Genomic DNA, 18,673 nt, shown 5'->3' on the forward strand with positions numbered 1-18,673 from the left:
TTGATTATCGAATTCCTTGGGAAATTTACATCGACTGTGAGACTTAATTGGAAGTTGTGGCTGGTGTCTATTGTGATTGCTCTTGTAAGGTATGGTGTCTCGTTTAACCCTTTCACTTCGCGTTGCATGAGTGCTGTTTTTCTCTTAAGTTCGCCTTCTCTTAGGCATCACTGCTTTTAGGTCAAAACGCATCACCTAGTTTATACGAGATGTTTGATTAATGTTGACTTTAATAATTCAACTCTCTAGAGTCAATTACTTCTGGAAATTTTTGCCTCATTGATCATCATAACATGAAACTCTATATTTTGGTTTCAATGATGCTTCTTTCAGCTGGCCTCTTGCGGTGATCGGGAAGTTGATTCCGGTTCCTGAGATTCCTTTAGCGGTATATTTTTCTAGCATCTGTTGCTCAAGAAGATCGCAGTGAGATATCTCCTAGATTCCTTCGAAATAACATCCTTCATGGTGATTTAGCTTTTATCATATTCGTTGATATTCTTGGAAATAAGCCCGAAAGGTATTGAACTCAAATTCCTTGCATGTTGATTCTATCAATCTCATGTCTCATTGTTACTTTACACTTCCCCAGAATATAAATATCACACATTGGCCTCTTCTTCATGTTTTTGTTTATGGTGCAATCGATCTATTTGTCTTGAAAATGTTCCTCCAATATTTAAGTAACTTTTTAATATAAATGTCTTTTATTAATATTAAAATGCCTTTTAAAATATTTTTATTTTATTGTTAAAATGCTTATATATTATAATTTCCTAAATTATGGGATTAATGTGCTGTGAAGATCAGGATACACGAGTCAAATTTTCTTTTTCAAAATTCAGTGAATATTTATAAGATAAGAGTTTAAAAATTAAGTGATTTTCTATGGAGGCTATTATTAAAAAAAAATTAATACGGGTAACTAATTACTTTGTGATAGGTCCTCTTGTCTATCTTCTTCTTCTTGTTTTGTTATTGTTGTTGTTGTTATTGTTTGTTGGATCAGGGGATTATTTATAATATAATTATAGTCTAATTATGGTCATAATTTAGCCATAATTAGTTGTGTGTTTTTTTTGTTCATTTTTCTATTTAGATTATAGTTTGAGTCGGGATGAGTGATCGGAGGATGTCCGGAGGCTGTCTCTCGTTCAGCGCTCGGTAGTCCGGACACTCGTCCACCGTCGATAGCTTTCGGGTGATCTTCGGTTGTCTATCTCGATCCAAATTATAATCTGAATGAGAAGGTAAATTTAAGGAGGGATCGTAACTAATTGCGATTGAATCGCGGTCGTAATTTGACTATAATTATATTACAGATCATCTCTTAATCTATAAAAAGTGGATCAGATAATCTTTGCTCGATTACTTTGGCATCTATAAGACTTGTTTATATTGTTGGTATCACTAGCAGAGCCAGCCTAAGTGATCTACCCGGGTTGTGGCTACGCCTCTCTCCTTCGCTTGCGTTTTCTTTCTCTCTCTCAAGGTAAATTTAAGTTTTTCTCTTGTTAATTGCCATTGGCTACTCAGATTATAGTTCCGGCAGATTAGAATGTGGCTCCGCCCTTGGTTGGCATATAAATTTGTAATTATGGATTGCAGCATCTTTTGTACTTATATTATTAGAGAAATAATAAAACAATCATTCTTCAAAACCAAAATATTTTACAAATTTAATTCACCTATAATATCCATGAATGTAAATTAGTTCAAATTAGGAAAATTAATTTTTCTCTTTATAATAGATAAAATATATTCCTTGAGTTATATTTTTGAATAACTCAAAATTCTGTAAACTTTATGTTAAAAAATCTATGATTGAAATTTAGTTATTTTTTAATAACATTACTCCATAAAAAAATTCCAATTAAACCTTAAACCCTAAAATCCAATTAAGGCAACGTGACTTAGTTCAGAGATAAAAACACTTAAGTCATGTTGCCTTAATCATGTGATCAATTAAAATATACGTATAAAATAACCGTTTATTTTTAAAGATGCTTTTATATGATATGAATTTAATTCATTTTTTTTTTAAATATAAAAGTTATCAATATTATATATATATATATATATATGGTTCGATTCATATCAATTTAAATTTATGCATTTGAATTTGAAGTGTACCGTGCCAATTTAAATTTTGATTTGGGCCGGATTATATTATAAACTCTTCTTTCACGAATTCCAAGGTTACTCTTTGTATAAAATTAAGGCCTTAATGGTTAATGGCCCCTCTTCGGATGCAATGCGAAATCCAATTGAATCATATAGTTGTGGTCACTGCGTCTCAAAGAGGCCCAAAATTTATTTTAAGCAGTTTTTGCAATAAGAATCCATACGGTATGTTTACGAATCGGTGTTCATACCCGTCAAGGCACTCACCCATTCAAATTAACAATTAGCATAAGGCCTATTCCAATACGGCGGCCTTAATCGGCCTTCAGAATTGATTCTATAAGTAGAAGAGGCCTTTGTAAGGTAAAGCTGATGTCCGGAATATGAGTCAGATAGATCGTCGAGTAAATGTATGAAATATTAATCGAATCATAATATCTTAAAGGGAGGATGGTATGTTGAGATGATTATTATATTGATCAAGTCGTTAGAAGCTTTCTAGTCAATGCTATCTGTAATCAGCGACCGAATCGCTCCAGTCTCTGGTACTCTGATGCTCAAGACAAATCTAACGAATATACAAGTAACAAAATAAGACGTATAATAATGAAATGCGTATAGAATATGAATGGAAAACGTACCTTGACCCAGGGGGCGCTCTCGGGTGGATCAGTGAGCTGGTCGGGATGCTGCTCGCGTTGTCCTGACCCGGAAGGACAGATGACTCTGAGCAGGCTAAAGAGTTGGATCTGACGACGCGGAGCCGAACGCGATGGCACAAAACCAAATGTGACCTCGGCATGCAGACCGAGATATGACATCGGCACGCAAGATGAGATAAAATATTGGCACGTAGGCCGGGATATAATGGTGGCACGAAGGCCGGAATATAAAAACATCACACATGTAAGACGACTACAATATTGGAATATAGCAAGGCACCATAGTGGAATAGCGATAGCTGCGGGGGCTCAGAAGCTGAAGATGGGTCCGATAGGCGAGGTCAAGCGGAATGCTGGAACGTCATCAGACATGTGCTGCTGGATGGATCCAAAGGGCTAGCAATAAGGATGGTCCGGAGGATAGCATCAGCCGCTGAAGACAATGTCGCCCGATTGTAGGCAATGTCGATCGGATGTGAGCGACGTCGACCGCCGAAGGCAATCAGTCAGCCGTGGCGAGAAGACGTACGGGCTGCCGGCATGTGTGAGGGAGAGAGGTAGCGTTGGAAAGGGGGAGTGCGGCGGGGTAGTGCTGGCGTTACAGATCGACGAGGGGAGGCGACTACATGATGAAGGCTATGTCGAGTCCGTCCGATGGTAGCGCCAGCATGAGGAGCAGAAAGGGAGCAGCGTGAGGAGCAGAAGGGGAGTGCCGGTCGGCGTCCTCACGAAGGTGGCGTTGGCATGCTTGACAGAGGCGGCAGTTGGAGGCATCTGTTAGCGAAAGGAGAGGGAGAAAAGGGACAGCTCGACGACAGCCTCCTCAACTGAGGAGGAGGCGATGAGAAGCCGACATGCGAGGCGGCAGAGGTGTGTGCCAACGTGGGTTAGACGGCGGCGATGTTTCTAGGCGACATCGGCCTGCAAGAGGCGGTGACGGTGTTCCTCGGCGACGCCGGCGTGGAGAAGGGAGGAGGCGGCGGCTTTCGCTAGGACTGCCGATGAGAGGAGAGGGAGAAAAGGGATGGCTCGGCTGCAACCTCCTCGGCTGAGGAGGCAACGAGAAGCCAGCATGCGAGACAACGGAGGTGTGCGCCAACGTGGATTAGATGGCGACAATGTTTCTAGGCGGCGTCGACTTGCAAGAGGCGACGACGGTGTTCCTTGATGGCCCCGGCATGGAGAAAGGAGGCGGGGGCTTTCACTGAGACTGCCGGCGAGAGGAGAGGTTACACCGATCTCTCCTCTGCGTCCAACGGTAGCAGCGCCCCATGGGAGACCAAAGTGTAGCATAGTACAAGTATAGCATCACCAGATTCTCCCAGAACCAAACTAAGTTGATTATAATATAATAAATTTATAAAGTTGAGCAAGATTGGTCCCGATAAAAATACCCAATTTTATGATTTACTTCCTCTGGTGGTGTGGGGGAGGGGGCGGTGACAGATTTTTAGCATCACCAGATGTCTACCTTGGACAAAAAAAAAATTAATCCCAAAAGTTGAAGCCACATCTTCATCATCTAAACGAGAACCAAATTGTTACGACAACACGAGCAAGCCAGTAATTCTACAGTTCGATAAATAATTTTTGAAAAATTTAAGTGATCACTTGATGGGAGAAGTTGGAAACGCTTTACATCACAGACATGGACATGATCTGGTGCGCAAGACTTGGATCTTGCTGAAGTAACTCTCGCAGATTGTTTTCGATCTCGGCCATTTGCTTCTCTAGGTACTCTTTGGAAACCTGCTCAAATCAACAAAAATGATTGTTATGTAAGTTTATATTTGAAGCCAATACCCAAATTGAATGCCAAATAGTATTAAAAACACTAGATTCGGCTCCACTATTCAAAAATATAACACGTTCAGGTCCCCCTCATCAAATTGTAGTGAAACTACTTGATAAACCATACATTATTGACAAACAACAGAATCGTATTGAGATCTAATTCACCAATATTATCACCTAAGATGATTTTTGTACAAGTTTCATACAAAATATGGTTTCTAAAGTGATACAATCAATCAACATAAGGACTGAAATTTTGTCAATTTCAAACTTATAGTTTGTCTTCATGTTTGAAACAAATTGCATTATCTAGGTCAATTTTGGTACAATTTGAATATAAATGATCTTTTATTAAGTAATAGGGTGAAACAACTTGCTGTAAGAAATGAAAACTTGTGAAATACCCTTTTCTGGTAGAATTTTAATACAGAATATTGTTCACAAGATTGTTGAATGAAACAAATTGATTGATTGAAAATTTGCCAATTTCACATTTTAAACAATTTGTCCTGAAGTTTAAAAATGCTATTATTTTTTTTAGTTGATATTAGATATCCAACTTATATCAACTAATCCTTAGATTTTCACATAATTTTGATACTAAATATCATCCATCATGCCGTTTTGAAAAATAATTTGATAATTTGACAACATGAAAAAGATAATTTGAGAACATGGATTAGAGCTGACAATACTAAATACAATAAATAACCTCAACCTCAAAACATGATTAAAAGAATACAAAACTTAAAATGACAATAATAAATAAATAGGTTGACACAAATAGACATTCATGTACACAATTCATTTTGTATGTTGTTTAAAAATATATAATTACTTTAACATTGTCTTTTATAATTTTTTACCTTATAAAATTATATTAAAAAATGCATAATTAATTTTATATTATTTCTTATAATTAATTAGTAACCTAAATGACACACAATTAGCATGCCACGAATTGTCGCCCTTGCAACGGAAGAGAGGACGGCTAGATTGACAGTTTTCAAAGAGGGTCAAACTCAAATTTTTTATAAGCAAGAATGTATGACAAACCTGCAAAGAATTTATGGCAGTCTCACTGTCTTTATATTTCTGTTCTTGTTCATTCAAGAGAACTGATTTTGGTTCCAAAATAAACCTAAATATCAAGATATAAAATATCACAATTATTAGATAGAACAAGAGAAAATTTGGTCTCTTCAACAATAATAAATAGTAAATTACTTCCTTGACAAAAGTGTTGGGATTATGGAGAACTCACGCTTTTCCTGCAATTTGTTTTTTAAAAATTGTCATCAGATAGTCATAAACTCAATGGTTCTCTTTCTATAAAGAAAAATCAAGCAATCAGCAGGCAATTCTAACAAGACTTGGCAAACAAAGAAATAGGCAGCTTCTTTGAAAGAAATAGGTGACTTCTTTGAAACAATTTAATTGAGAAAAAATACACTGATCTGGATGTTGGCAAGTAGGAGGGAGGTCGCAGATAACGACCGATAAAGGAGAGGGGTCATCACATTGGTGGATGGGAGGCAGTGTCTAGAATCAGAGCACATGGATCACAATTGTTCAATACAAACAAGGATGATGGCCATTAGCAGTCAAGGCTACACAAGCAGTTCTCTTTCAATACCATGGTATTGCTTTCATTTCGTTTTTTTTTTTAAAATCACAAGAATTTAGATACAAAATAACAATTCAAATGTAAGTTGTTGCCCAATAGTTGAACCAGTAGATATTGGAATCTACCTGCACTATCAAATCTATGGCAGGAATAGAATATCCAACAAAATATTTACTCAAAACGGAAACGTTTTTCCTACCAATGGATTTGTAGGTATTTGTATCATCTGATAACTGACTAAGTTCTTCCCTGGTTAGGTAAGCTCGTTTCCTTTCACCTTCTTTAGTTCGCATCTGATTTTGCACCTGAAAGAAGATATAGGCAAACATACCGTATAGTGTTTTTTTTCGTGTATCACAAGTTTCACAATCTATTTTTGTGCACAATAGAAACAACAATAACTGATTGTCTACAATTTGTTTATTTATTGTAATAGCAAAAAGATTGAGGTAACATTTTAATTTTATGAGAGAAAAGTGAAAACCAATTCATCAGAAAATCAAAAATTTATCTCACTTCTCCAATCAAATCATTTTCAATTGGTACTAAGTTCTGCAGTCTTCCATGCCATACTTTTCACAAAGAATGCAACTCCAAGTCATTGGCACAATGATGGTATACTTTACAGAGCTGTATGTACTTTAAACTCTTCCAATAACAAGATGAAAAAAAAAAACCCTAAATTATCAGCTACCAAATGATCAGTCACCCATCACCAAATGGCATAATACAGATCGCAAAAAAATGTTTAGCCACTTAGAGACTCCTGATTTATTGCTTTTCTATTATCATTATCTTTCTCATGAGATAATCATTCACAATAATCAAAAAGCCAAACAAACTGGTCGAATTCCATACAGCAATTTAAGGACACAATAAAACAACCCAAGTCTTCTTAACTCTCTAAATCCCAGGCCAAATACACTCCAGTTAAGTCCAAACAATTTATATCATCATTTGGGATCCAAGATTTGAGACTAAATCTATCAAGTTAAACTACAGAGAGAAGACAAAAGTAGCAAATTTTCTACCAAACCAGATTCAACAGTGTTATAGAGAAAGAAAAGAATGCACGATTACCTGCTTTAGCTTCCCGGTTGTCTCGATCATACGGCTCTGTATCTCAATAAAAGCCTGGAACCACAAATCCAAAATCACTCTTTAACAGCATGAATCAAATTTCGAGAACCGATCGAGATCAAGGTCGACAGAGTAACACGATCCTCGAGAAGAAAAAAAACAACCACTTGAGAAGGAGATGAAAGCATACACCTTACCATCCGGTTCGCTTCATCAGCCATTTCCAGAGATCTGCTTCAAGGTCGTCCGATGGAAGAACCCTAATTCGAGGGAGTACGCGATCCGCCAGCACGAGAGCGAAGCAGGGAAGGGAACAGGCAAGGGCCAAGGGGTACGGTTTAAATGGGCCAGGCCAAAGAGCCTCTCTGTGGAATATTGATGGGTTTTAATGTTTAATGATTCGGAATAGGTTTGATTTGATTCAGACCAAAATCTTGGTTCGGTCGAGCACAGCCTAGGGATTAAATAATTATATTTTTTTCTCAATAATAATAGTAACAAATCATGTGATTAGCTCAACTAAATCATATAACATTAACAACCATCAATCATGATCAGCTCAACTTATAATCGACTACTAAGTAATTAGAAGGTAGGGGGAAAAAATTCCTATAATATATCTGTCATCCTTATTATTATTAATATTATTTTTTCACGACCTTTATGATGTAGATCTATAGCACAACTAATTGTCAACGGTAAATTGTAATTTTTGAGAGATGAGGAGCAAAGTTATCTCGACCGTGTCTTTAAAAGCGGACCAACGGTATAGATTGTCGGTGAAATATATGCTTTCCATCTATATATTTCAATGACAACTCACTTTTCCATTTAAAAAAAATCCCCTTGAAAACAATTTACTTTATTTTCTCAGTATCATCTAAAATTTTATCATCATCAAATATGACAATATTCCCTATTATTCATTTCACAGGTGACTATTAAAAGTAAATCGATTCCATAAATATGCAAACATAGTATCATATGTGCTATATCATTTTTTTAACCAAATAAAATAATATCAATAATAGAACATAAAGGGATATTTGATTTAAAATTACTAATTTATAAAAATACAGTGTCAAACTCGAGCCAATAATTGCAGGATAACCTTCTAGAAGCTTCTAGAGCGGCTAAACATAACCATGTATAACCGGTGATAAGTGCTGGAGGAACCCGACTATTTGCAAGCTATGAACTGAAACCAATCCGATAAGATCAAGAGCATAAAGGCATTATCATTGATCCTCAACTAAACCAATGGCTCCACTCTAATCCACTAGAGTTCACCTAAACTCAACTCCATTCCAACAATGTTGCTTCTCAACTCAAACTAATTCAAACAGGACACAAACAAATTTCAAACAGAGTTGCTTCCCAATTAGAAAGGGCACAGTTGAGGCCCAACACACTTGAGACCAACCACATCACAACCTAGACCATCTGAGCCGAAACAGTTCCAAGCTAACCAAAAACAGCCCAAACTGAGCCAAACCTCATCAGCTTGACTAAAGTTTAACACATACTCATTTAGCGACATGCCCAAAATAATGATCCAAGCCTGAATAACCGATTAGCACACTACTTTTAAACTTGGAAACCAGCCGTAACAACTGCAATCGCAATTTCATAAATCTTATTCTAAAATAGAATAATGCTTTTAACTCCAGGACCATGCCAGTGTCCACTCGTGATAATAATGTGAAATGCATCCTGTTCAATGAGCAGATCCTTCAATTAACATCTAGCAGTCTGTAGGTCACTCGAACATAACTTTAACGTCTGTACACAGACATCAAGGAAACCAATTCCATGAGTCAGCACAGTTTGTAAGCAGCCCCCCTACTTCCCAACTACGATTCCTTATAAATCGAACCCGTGGTTTCAATTTCCGCTGGTATGCTCTTACATTCAACTCAACTTAAGCAAGGGAAGAAGTATTGACAATGCATGGGACCTGTGCTAATCCATAGAATTGTTTGCAGGCTGTTTTTTGGAAATTGGACCAATCCATGAAATTGATTTCTTTCTGGCTGTGTAAACATAATGCTGACATCACACAATAACAGTATTAAGGTGAGCAATGTAGCTTTGATAGAATATTGAAAAATAAGTAATAGGACAATATTTACATAGACAGAAGATGACATAGGAACAATGCTTACAGAATGAGTGAAAAACATATCCTTCAATTAACATCTAGCAGTCTGAAAGTTATTTGAAGTCAGTAACATGACTTTTGTAGTAGTAGGGAGAGAAGTCTAGCAAATACATGATCTAACTTCAACTAAAGAATATTGAAAATATATAATATGAAGATATTTATACAGGACAGGAGATGAGATGAAACAGTGCTTACAGATTCTTGAGTTGAACATATATGGGAACCATGTGTTAGTTTGTGAGATGAAGCAAACAAGTTGCGTATTCCTCTGTTGGGCCATAGGGTTTTTGAGAGTTGCTTGTAAGTGGTCATGATAGAGATAACTGTGAAACTTCAACACTGTTACAGATGGAAGTTCTTGCAGAAAATTAAGAACTTGCAAGGTGAGGGAATGTTTGTTGCAGCACATGGGGAAGGTTCAGTACAATCTCTGCATAAGCTAAAGAAGCAAACAAAGGCACAAAAGATTCAGGGAGAGCAGAAAGACCTCATAATGCATTTGAATAAAATGGATAGCTATTTTGAATGCTGGAATAGGTAAAAGACTAGAAAAAGAATTGTTTGATTTCCTTAGTGGAATGGAATAAATATGGAAAATTTATTTTACAAAAATGTTATAACGAATAGTTTTCATAATGATAAATATTAATCTAGCTAACACAATCTGCTTGATCTTGGGTGAGCCAGCTAGTTTGTTGGTAACTCTCTAAGTTTGACTGGTCAACCTTGGTGAAGCCACTTGGGCGAGGCAAGCCTGACAGACCCACTCGACTTGTCGGCTTGCCTTGTCCAACTGACTACACCAGTCTGTGCTCAGACCATTCTGGCCCAGCTCACCTAGAATGCTGTCACACTCAAATTGCATGCTTGATTGCCCGACCCACTCTGTCTATGTAGCTCACCATCATAATATATATTTATTTATATTTTTTTTAGCAGAGTTGAACAAAGTAAAAAAATATGAATTGTTTAAAGAATGAAATAGACAAGGAATAGTTATTTCTTATGAAGAGAGAAGAACTCAAAGAAAATACAATATCTATTTCTATAAATCAAGCGTGACATTGCCATTCTCAAGAAACCAAGGGCAGCCTACCTATAAAACTTCCAAGCTTTCAAAAGTTTATCAACTACAACGACCACTTGTCAAAATTCAAGCATTCCTACAACATTATTATCTACTTCTGAGTAATTTTCAAAATCGGCATACTCCTGATAAATTTTGGAATTTGTGGAAGCTCTAAATAAATTGTCCAAAACAGAAGTATCCGATTGTAATTACCTTCAGGCAAGCTCATGGTTCTGAGAGCATCTTCGGCATAAGGAAGACGAGATGGAATAGATTGTGCACCTCCTTTTTTCTCATCTGCTAAGGTCTTCTTCGAAGGGTGTACAGGCCATGCCAAAACCCGTATACGACTAGGTAGTATAGAAACGAGATCTGCATACCTAAGACTAACAGTCACCTTACTGCACGAGGAAAAAAACACTGATATAAGAAGCAAACAATTTGCTTAGCATCAACTAAGAATAACAAAAGATAAAGTTAGAATCATTTTTTCAAAAAGGCCCTCTTCATAGTTGACATGTACCACATCTTCTGAAACATAAAATAAAAAACCCAGGGTATTATAAGGGGGAAAATAAAACTATATAGATATAGGGGTGTTTTTGATATTATCAAAGAAGGTTTTTGTTATTTTGGCCAAATATTTTCACGAGGAACAAAATTATGAGAACACAACTTGATAAATTCCGCCACCTTAAGTCTGGTTGTAACCTCAATTTAGGATAAGACTTAAGCTTATAATTTGAAATTATAAGCTATGATGTAGTAAGTGCCCACTCATTCAAAAGTACTGACGCAGACATTACAAACAAGCAAATTATAAAATGTACCAGTTGGATAACTGATTTGAACTTGTACTTTGGTACTCACCAATCGAAGTCCTCCAATACAAATTCAATCAAGTTGTAGGAAAGGCTATGAAATAGTTCCCCTATCTGATTCCCATAAAGCTCCTTGATAAGACGAACCTAGTAAATCCAAATGTTAATGAACACTGAGGAAATTTTGTGAATTGTAAAATGTTCATAGCATGTTAAATAGATAAAAACAATCAACAAGTTTTATCCTGACAATTTGGGTATTTCATTAGCCGTCTAGACATCTTTTAATTAAATGCAGCAAAGACTTCTTGGTCTTCCTTTACTTTACTACCATCAGCTTTAATCGATCAACTTGCTTAACAATGAAATATATACACTGTTGTTGGGCATGCCCATACCACCTTGAGTCATTATCTTATTTTACCTAGTAAATAATAAGTCATCATATATTATTTCTCTCTCCTTATCTACTCACACATCTATCTCAAGATCCTCCTATTAAATGTTTTAACATTTTGAGCCTGTTGTTTCTTAACCACTCAACATATGATCCATAGGACATGTTTGGTGACTTCCACTATTATCCATATTCATGAAAGCTTCGAAATACAATTAAAGGATGAGTCAAAACTTAGCTTCTATATTGTTCTCATGGACAAGAGGACTCTGAAATTGCTATTAAATACAGATAATATGAGAGATAAAAAAAAACAATCTATGTGAAAAATATTTAGCCTGTCATCTATAGTTTTAAAATAGATATAAAATAACACAGAATCATGCAGGATCAAGAGTAACTTATTAAGCAAGAAAAGTTATAAAAAAAAAAGTTTTAATCTGAACATCTAAGTTAAATATTTTGTAATAGCATTTGAAGATAAAACTCAACATAATCATACCTGTTCTCTCCTGTCCACGTATGATTGCAAAATTTCTCCAACATAATCTACAAATTTCTAACATGTATGACCAATATCAGCTGATTTTTTACTTTAAAAAATAAAGAAAGTATATCAGAAATAAATCATAAACCTACAATGGCATTAGAAGAGAGAAGGTCATTTTCTGCTTCACGTATTGGGAGGAAGAAAGGAACCGTGTGCTCAATTACAGACATCTTTTCAAGAAACGATTTGCTTTCAAGCACACAATGGTAAGTTTCACAGGGTTCTCCTACAAAGGATTAATGAAGATTAAAATCCATGATTTTTAAAAGGATCCTAAGAAATCATTAATTTTCGCCTTTGACCATTTCATTAGGTTAAATGTGCGTTGACAGTCCTTAACAGACACTTTAGAAGCTGGTCTAATATTTATCCTCTAGAAATGTATAATTTGGCTTTATTCATGTTCATTGACGTATGCCAATTTTTCCAAGTTATAAAGAATGCTGAAATATGGAAATCCAAGGTTTTTCAAAGAATTATATACAAAGGGATACATTTGCCTTCAGATGATAAGTAACATAATACCAGCAACAGTATTAGTCTACTTTACCTGCAAAATAAGTCTCAAATTGTATTCCAATTCTTGCACCTTCTAGACAACAGATTACCTACTAACAAGGACAAAAAGGATGCCAATTCAGTTAGCAACTCCAAAGCCATAAAAAATCACTCCAACAAGCATGTAATTGTAAGAAATAGAATAACTTCAGCTATCATTGATTTTATTGAATAATTTTCATTGGAAAGTCCAGTACTGGTTGGCATGCTTTGGTTTTGGCGCATTTCATGTACAGGTTTGTATGGTCCTAGAATAGTAATTGTATAGCTGCTACAAACAAGACAATGTGCTCCAATTCAATGATTTCAGTATTTATAGAACTTCCATAATGTACATCTGATTAAGAAAGTTCTCAGCACCATAACACTAAGCTTGCAACTTAAAGAACACTCAATGGTTAAATTTCCTAAAATAGAATGTTATGATAAAACTATACAATTATTAAGGGTGAAAAAATCTAACTGTAACACCATTTGGCGTGGGAACTGGTAACAAAGTTGCCGCATATGACAATTTAACAGCAGAATGTAACTTCTGTTTAGATGAAAGAAAATTAAAATCAACTCATCACAACTATATAATGTATGGTAGCCAAAATGGAGAAATACCTTATTCTTCATTTTGTATGTTATTTTGGCATGAATCAATGGATCCAATGGTGTACATGTTTCATTAGACATTGCTTTTCTCTCTGCTTCCATATGGACCTGGGTCAAGAATTTTAAAAACTACAAATTTAGGACGCACTATATGCTAAATCAAGAATAAGAAAATGTAATAATAATTTAATACAATAGAAATTGAATAACCAATTACTACTTCCAGTGGCAAGTTTAAATAATATACCACTTCCATAAAAAGCATCATCCATTTCCATCAGATACAACTATATGCTTTAGTGTGATGAAAAATAAAATAAAATAAAATAAAATAAATGGAGAAATATAGCAATACTTTTTCACGGATTGTAGCTAGTAGTCCGTCATTCCACTGCTCTTCATCCAAAGAAATCTCTGCCAATAAAATATGGTTGAGATGTGTAGATTTTCTGGTTAGAAAGTTATGACATACAGCTTTCCAATCAAAAACAAAGATGATGTATATCAGTAACAAGACAATGTCAGCTGGAAATGATTCCCTAGATCTTTGAGGCTATCCATGGAATCTCAAAGCATTTGTGAATATTTTTTAATGTACAAGTATCCAACATGAGTATTAACATGGATGAACGAAAAGTAGGTTGGTAATCAAGGATTCTGAGTATATGGATGCACATAGAAAGATTCAATATTTGAACACCAAGATAAAACAAACACAATTGACACTTTTTACTGAAATTTATCTATCCTATGTGTAAATGCCAACAAATTGCAATTTGCAGTTTTGGACACATAAGCAAATGCTACCCTAAAACATATAAATGTAACTGCACGAATACTTGCATATTATTGCAATTGTTACCACATTTGTAGTTGTTTCAAATAGATGAATGCAAGTGCAAATGCTCCATAACTTACACAGTAAGGTTACCAAAACAAGAATATGGATTTTTTTTATCAAATATTAGAATCACATATACCTTGGTGATTCTAAAATTAAAAAACAAATCATATTTTTAAATCTTATTAATTTATACAAACAAGATATGACTACAACACATGGCTTGCAATGAATGCAGCAAGTGTGCAATGTAATAATAAGTGTGGCGAGTTCCCATGCAGCCTTCAAGGTCTTGCTGAAAGACTTGAAACAAACAGATATGTAAGAAACCAAACACTGAACCATTGTTGCAAAGTCATCAGAAGGATACCTTCAGTTTGAGCAGTTCGTGCCGCATCAAATTCCTTTTCCAAACGTTCAAATATTATCTTATCAGAGTCCCTGTGAGAAATAAGCTTTATCATCACCAAACAACAGCAACATAAAAAAAAAAGGGCAGCCCGATGCACGAAGCTCCCGCCATGTAGGGTCCCGAGGAAGGATCCATTGTACGCAGTCTTACCCTGCTTTTTACAAGAGGTTGTTTCCAGGATTTGAACCCGTGACCTTTTGGTCACATGGCAACAACTTTACCGTTGCGCCAAGGCTCCCCTTCAAACAAGGGTAACATGATAATGAAAAAACTTTATGGCTACAGAGTAAGAGAAGTTATCTTGTAATTAGAGGCTGAATGAAACATATAAAGAGCAACTAAAATGAATTCTTTATTGGTATAGTTGAGAACAACAAAACAATAGCACATTTCACATGTATGAACCTATATTGTTGACGGAAAAACTGATACAAGAAATTTCAATTGGAAACAAATCTACAACTTGTGCAGATTATAGGCAGATCTACTAAATCCTGATAGGAAATCTTGCACTTCATCATGGCTCACCAGACAACCACGACTCCATTATGACTTGAAAAAGAGGATTAGTCCCTTTGAATATGATTTAAATGTGTTAAACCCAATAAACTCAGAACATGTATCCATGCAACAAAAAAAAAGTATGACTGGTGAGCGAAACTCCGCTTCTCACGAGGTCTCGGGAAGGATTATGCATGTATACCTTTTGCAAGGGTTGTTACTGGAATTCGAACCCGTGACCTTTTGGTCTCATGGCAACAACTTTACCGTTGCGTCAAGGCTCCCCTTCTATCATGCAACTTATTAATCCTAAATTAAAACGTAACAAGGAGGTATAAAATCCTATTGTGTCAGTTAACACAGGCGAAATATCTCGTTATGCCTGCCAAAAGACGTAGAACTTATCCAAGACAGAGAAACTCTTTGGAAACTTATGCGATCAAGCGAACCGTGACAGAGGGTTGTCCAAAGTGGTGATGAAGCTCCCATGACACGTCTTAGACAACTTCGACATTTCCCCAACCTACCCAAGATGACGGCAAAGCTCCCATGACTTGTCCAACATGACTTTCGCAGCCTATCTGAGACAACTAGGAAGCTTCTGTGACCTCTGAGACAACCACAAACTTTTTGCAAGCTGCTTAAGATGAAGTGAAGCTTTCACAACTTATACAAGACAACAAAACTGCTCGAGGCTTCTGCAAACTGTCGGAGACTTCACAAGATTCCACAACGCAAGCTATTTTTTTTTATCATTTTCTACTTCAATCTTCTTCCTTTTCTTTCTACTCATCTCCAATTCTTTCCTCCTTGAATGTCTGTGTCTTCAACACTATGTGATGGCACTATCGGCACGACATCAAAACGTCTCATTCCGGCCAAGGATTGAATCCCCGGATTGGAACCAGATTCAAAAGCTTGATAACAAGTACTTCTCGTTAATAAAAGTAGAAAGAAACTATCTAGCCTAGAAGGATTACAATGATGTTAGCAAATTTTATTTAGTCAAGAACAATTTTCCATTTTCAAAGGGTCATACAATTAAAAAATGGCTTATAGCAGATGACTACAAAAAAAATAGACTTGGCATAGTATTGAAGGATATTTCCTTGTCTATTTATTCTAAAAATAATGTATGAAGTCCCCTTCTAATAAAGCATCCTCCTAGACACAATATTGTTAGTGAAATTCTTCATTTGGACAAAATGAATTTGGACAGGAGAGGTGCATTCTAATACAGCAGGGAGAACATGATGTTCCTAGTAAAACAGATTAGGTGTTTATTGGCGGACACATCATTACAAAATGTTGGTAAACCAAATAAACTGTTTACCTTGATAACCGCTCTGTCAATTCTTCATGCCTTTTCAGTACATTTGACACTGAAAGAAGCCAACACATTTGAAGCGTTGACAAATATTTTATTCATTCTCCTCTGGTACAGGATATTCAAAAAAATATGCAAATTTATTAGAATACAGAAAATAGGAACCTACATCGAGCCCGTGTTGTCTCTAACCGAATATCCTCCTCTTGTGCAAAATTCTAAAAAGTAACAGAAAAATTAGTGGACTGTAATATTTCACAAAGTGCTCAATTACTAATTAAACTAAGAAGATCTGCTAGTAGAGTTTGCATACCACTTCCCCAGTCAGTGCATGTGACCGTCTCTTCAACTGCTCTATTTGCTGCATGTCAGAAGACAACATCTATCAAGTGTGTCAGAAGACAAAAGATCATCTAGGTCAATTGAGTAAAAAAACAGCACAAAAAGAGAATTGATCTGAAGCTAAAATCTATCTCAGTATCCTAGTTTATTTCCATATTTCACAAACTCTATGGGCTTGGTACACAAACTTACCCTTTCAATAAAACAAAAACACAGAGAGATTTCAACCACAGGTTGAAGGAACACCAATAGATGAAAGGGCTTACCTTAAGACAAGAAAAGAGATGCACTTAGGACTCTAAAACTCGTAATACAATGCAAAAGGAATAGATTGCATAATGGGAAAGCTACTCTAGTAACTAGTGATTAAGGTTTTCTCAGTTTCAAACTTTGAAATCGACTATTCATTACTTCTTGGACAGTAGGAATCAAGCAAATACATACACCTATCCTTGCCCTAGCTTACAGGAACTGCAGAATATCCTCTCTTACCTTCAACAGCAGGAAGGAATCAAATAGCAATTTCAGGGCTTAGGATAATAGGAATGCCAGATAAAATAAAAGAATTGGTATTTAACATGCATGCAAGACTATAGAATATACAATTTGTGATTTTAGGTTTTGACATATGGATAGCAATACAGTACTAAATACACAAACCAGTTTCTCAGCGCCCAGACTATACACATCTTCTACTGATAAACTAACAGCCACTAAAGAATGCTTATACAGGGGATCAAACTCAGAACCTAATTCACTCGTGCCCACAATCTTATCAATATTGATTGACAACATGAACAATGCATTTCAGCCATGCAAAGTGTTACTTACAAACACTGAAACCATGGGATGACAGGCAGCCTAGATTGTGCAACTTCAAATAGGGGATCCAATATAGGTATTCCCTTATTTTTGACATACAAAGATTAAGAAAGCAGATGACAAACCTGCAAAGAATTTGTAGATATCTCACTATCTTTAGATTTCTGCTCTTGATCATTCAACAGAAATGATTTTGGTTCTGGAACAAACCTGCATATCAAGAGTAATTATTAGGACCTGGATGAACTAAGGTATAACTTCAGCATATCATAAATTGGAAATTACTTCCTTGACAAAAAGTTGCGGTTACAAAGTACTCACACTTTTCCTGCAAGGTTTGACAAAATGTCTTTAGTTAGTAGCATACATTGCATAGTTCACTTTCTCCAAAGCATAATCTAGCTATGAGCAGGCAATTTTATTGTGACTTGGTAATCAAAGATATAGGTGTCTTTGTTCAGTATATCAAATTCTAGTTCCAAACAACTTGATTAAGAAATGATATTTCTACCTCACTAAGTTATCTACTGATTCACCCCCTTGTAAATGGAGTATGGAAAAGAAACATATGGCTTAGGTGTTAATCCTAGAAAAGAACCCCACACACTCATCCATGGTCTTCAAGATTCAGTGAACCTATGCTGCGAAATTAGGCCTCAAACATCAGAACCTGTTTAGGCACATTTGCGTAGGCTCAGGTTGATATCTAAATAAAGGACAACAGAATAAAAGCACATAAATCATGGCATGGTTCAATGGCAAGAAGGGATTCTTTGTCACCTTTTTCTGCAGTTAAAAAAGTATGTGCATGAATCTATCTTTAACCATTAACATTATAGTGCTCAGGTTGATATCTAAATAAAGGACAATGGAATAAAAGGACATAAATCAAGGCATGGTTCAATGGCAAGAAGGGATTCTTTTTCACCTTTTTCTGCAGTTAAAAAAGTATGTGCGTGAATCTATCTTTCACCTTAACATT

At 35.9% G+C, this 18,673-nt stretch overlaps 2 protein-coding genes across 4 annotated transcripts in view; both read right to left on the reverse strand.

Annotated features, from left to right (window-relative positions):
• Positions 1-4,274: 4,274 nt before the first annotated feature.
• LOC121989251 (prefoldin subunit 1-like) lies at positions 4,275-7,646 on the reverse strand. 2 transcript variants are annotated; one of them, XM_042543170.1, is made up of 6 exons: positions 7,485-7,646; positions 7,288-7,341; positions 6,407-6,512; positions 5,845-5,851; positions 5,637-5,721; positions 4,275-4,535 (listed from the first exon to the last, which is right to left on the reverse strand). In XM_042543170.1, exons 1-6 carry the CDS (start codon positions 7,506-7,508, stop codon positions 4,422-4,424), a joined length of 390 nt encoding a protein of 129 aa, XP_042399104.1. In that variant the 5' UTR covers positions 7,509-7,646; the 3' UTR covers positions 4,275-4,421. The 2 variants fall into 2 exon arrangements, with proteins under 2 accessions (XP_042399104.1, XP_042399105.1); XM_042543171.1 differs by having other exon boundaries at positions 7,480-7,615.
• Positions 7,647-8,894: 1,248 nt separating this feature from the next.
• LOC121989249 (prefoldin subunit 1-like) overlaps positions 8,895-18,673 on the reverse strand; it is a 41,417-nt gene continuing 31,638 nt past the window's right edge. For both annotated transcript variants that reach the window (XM_042543166.1, XM_042543167.1), the window contains exons 4-17: positions 18,013-18,019; positions 17,817-17,901; positions 16,841-16,888; positions 16,697-16,745; positions 16,534-16,582; positions 14,658-14,728; positions 13,802-13,860; positions 13,456-13,554; positions 12,839-12,896; positions 12,378-12,514; positions 12,241-12,297; positions 11,391-11,488; positions 10,734-10,921; positions 8,895-9,890 (exon numbers count right to left, since the gene is read on the reverse strand). In XM_042543166.1, the coding sequence (XP_042399100.1) occupies positions 9,820-9,890; positions 10,734-10,921; positions 11,391-11,488; positions 12,241-12,297; positions 12,378-12,514; positions 12,839-12,896; positions 13,456-13,554; positions 13,802-13,860; positions 14,658-14,728; positions 16,534-16,582; positions 16,697-16,745; positions 16,841-16,888; positions 17,817-17,901; positions 18,013-18,019 (1,076 nt within the window). In that variant the 3' untranslated portion in view covers positions 8,895-9,819. The remainder of the gene's footprint in view (positions 9,891-10,733; positions 10,922-11,390; positions 11,489-12,240; positions 12,298-12,377; positions 12,515-12,838; positions 12,897-13,455; positions 13,555-13,801; positions 13,861-14,657; positions 14,729-16,533; positions 16,583-16,696; positions 16,746-16,840; positions 16,889-17,816; positions 17,902-18,012; positions 18,020-18,673) is intronic.

Source organism: Zingiber officinale, chromosome 6B (genome assembly GCF_018446385.1).
Source record: "Zingiber officinale cultivar Zhangliang chromosome 6B, Zo_v1.1, whole genome shotgun sequence".
Taxonomy (NCBI): Eukaryota; Viridiplantae; Streptophyta; class Magnoliopsida; order Zingiberales; family Zingiberaceae; genus Zingiber; species Zingiber officinale.

What these genes read in the sequence shown, in the direction of transcription:
- LOC121989251 (XM_042543170.1), bottom strand. Translation starts at nt 7,508, where the DNA reads ATGGCTGATGAAGCGAACCGGATG. An exon ending in CTGATGAAGCGAACCGGATG is followed by an intron (nt 7,342 to 7,484) that starts GTAAGGTGTATG and finishes TTGTGGTTCCAG; the next exon opens with GCTTTTATTGAGATACAGAG. An exon ending in CAACCGGGAAGCTAAAGCAG is followed by an intron (nt 6,513 to 7,287) that starts GTAATCGTGCAT and finishes ATCTTCTTTCAG; the next exon opens with GTGCAAAATCAGATGCGAAC.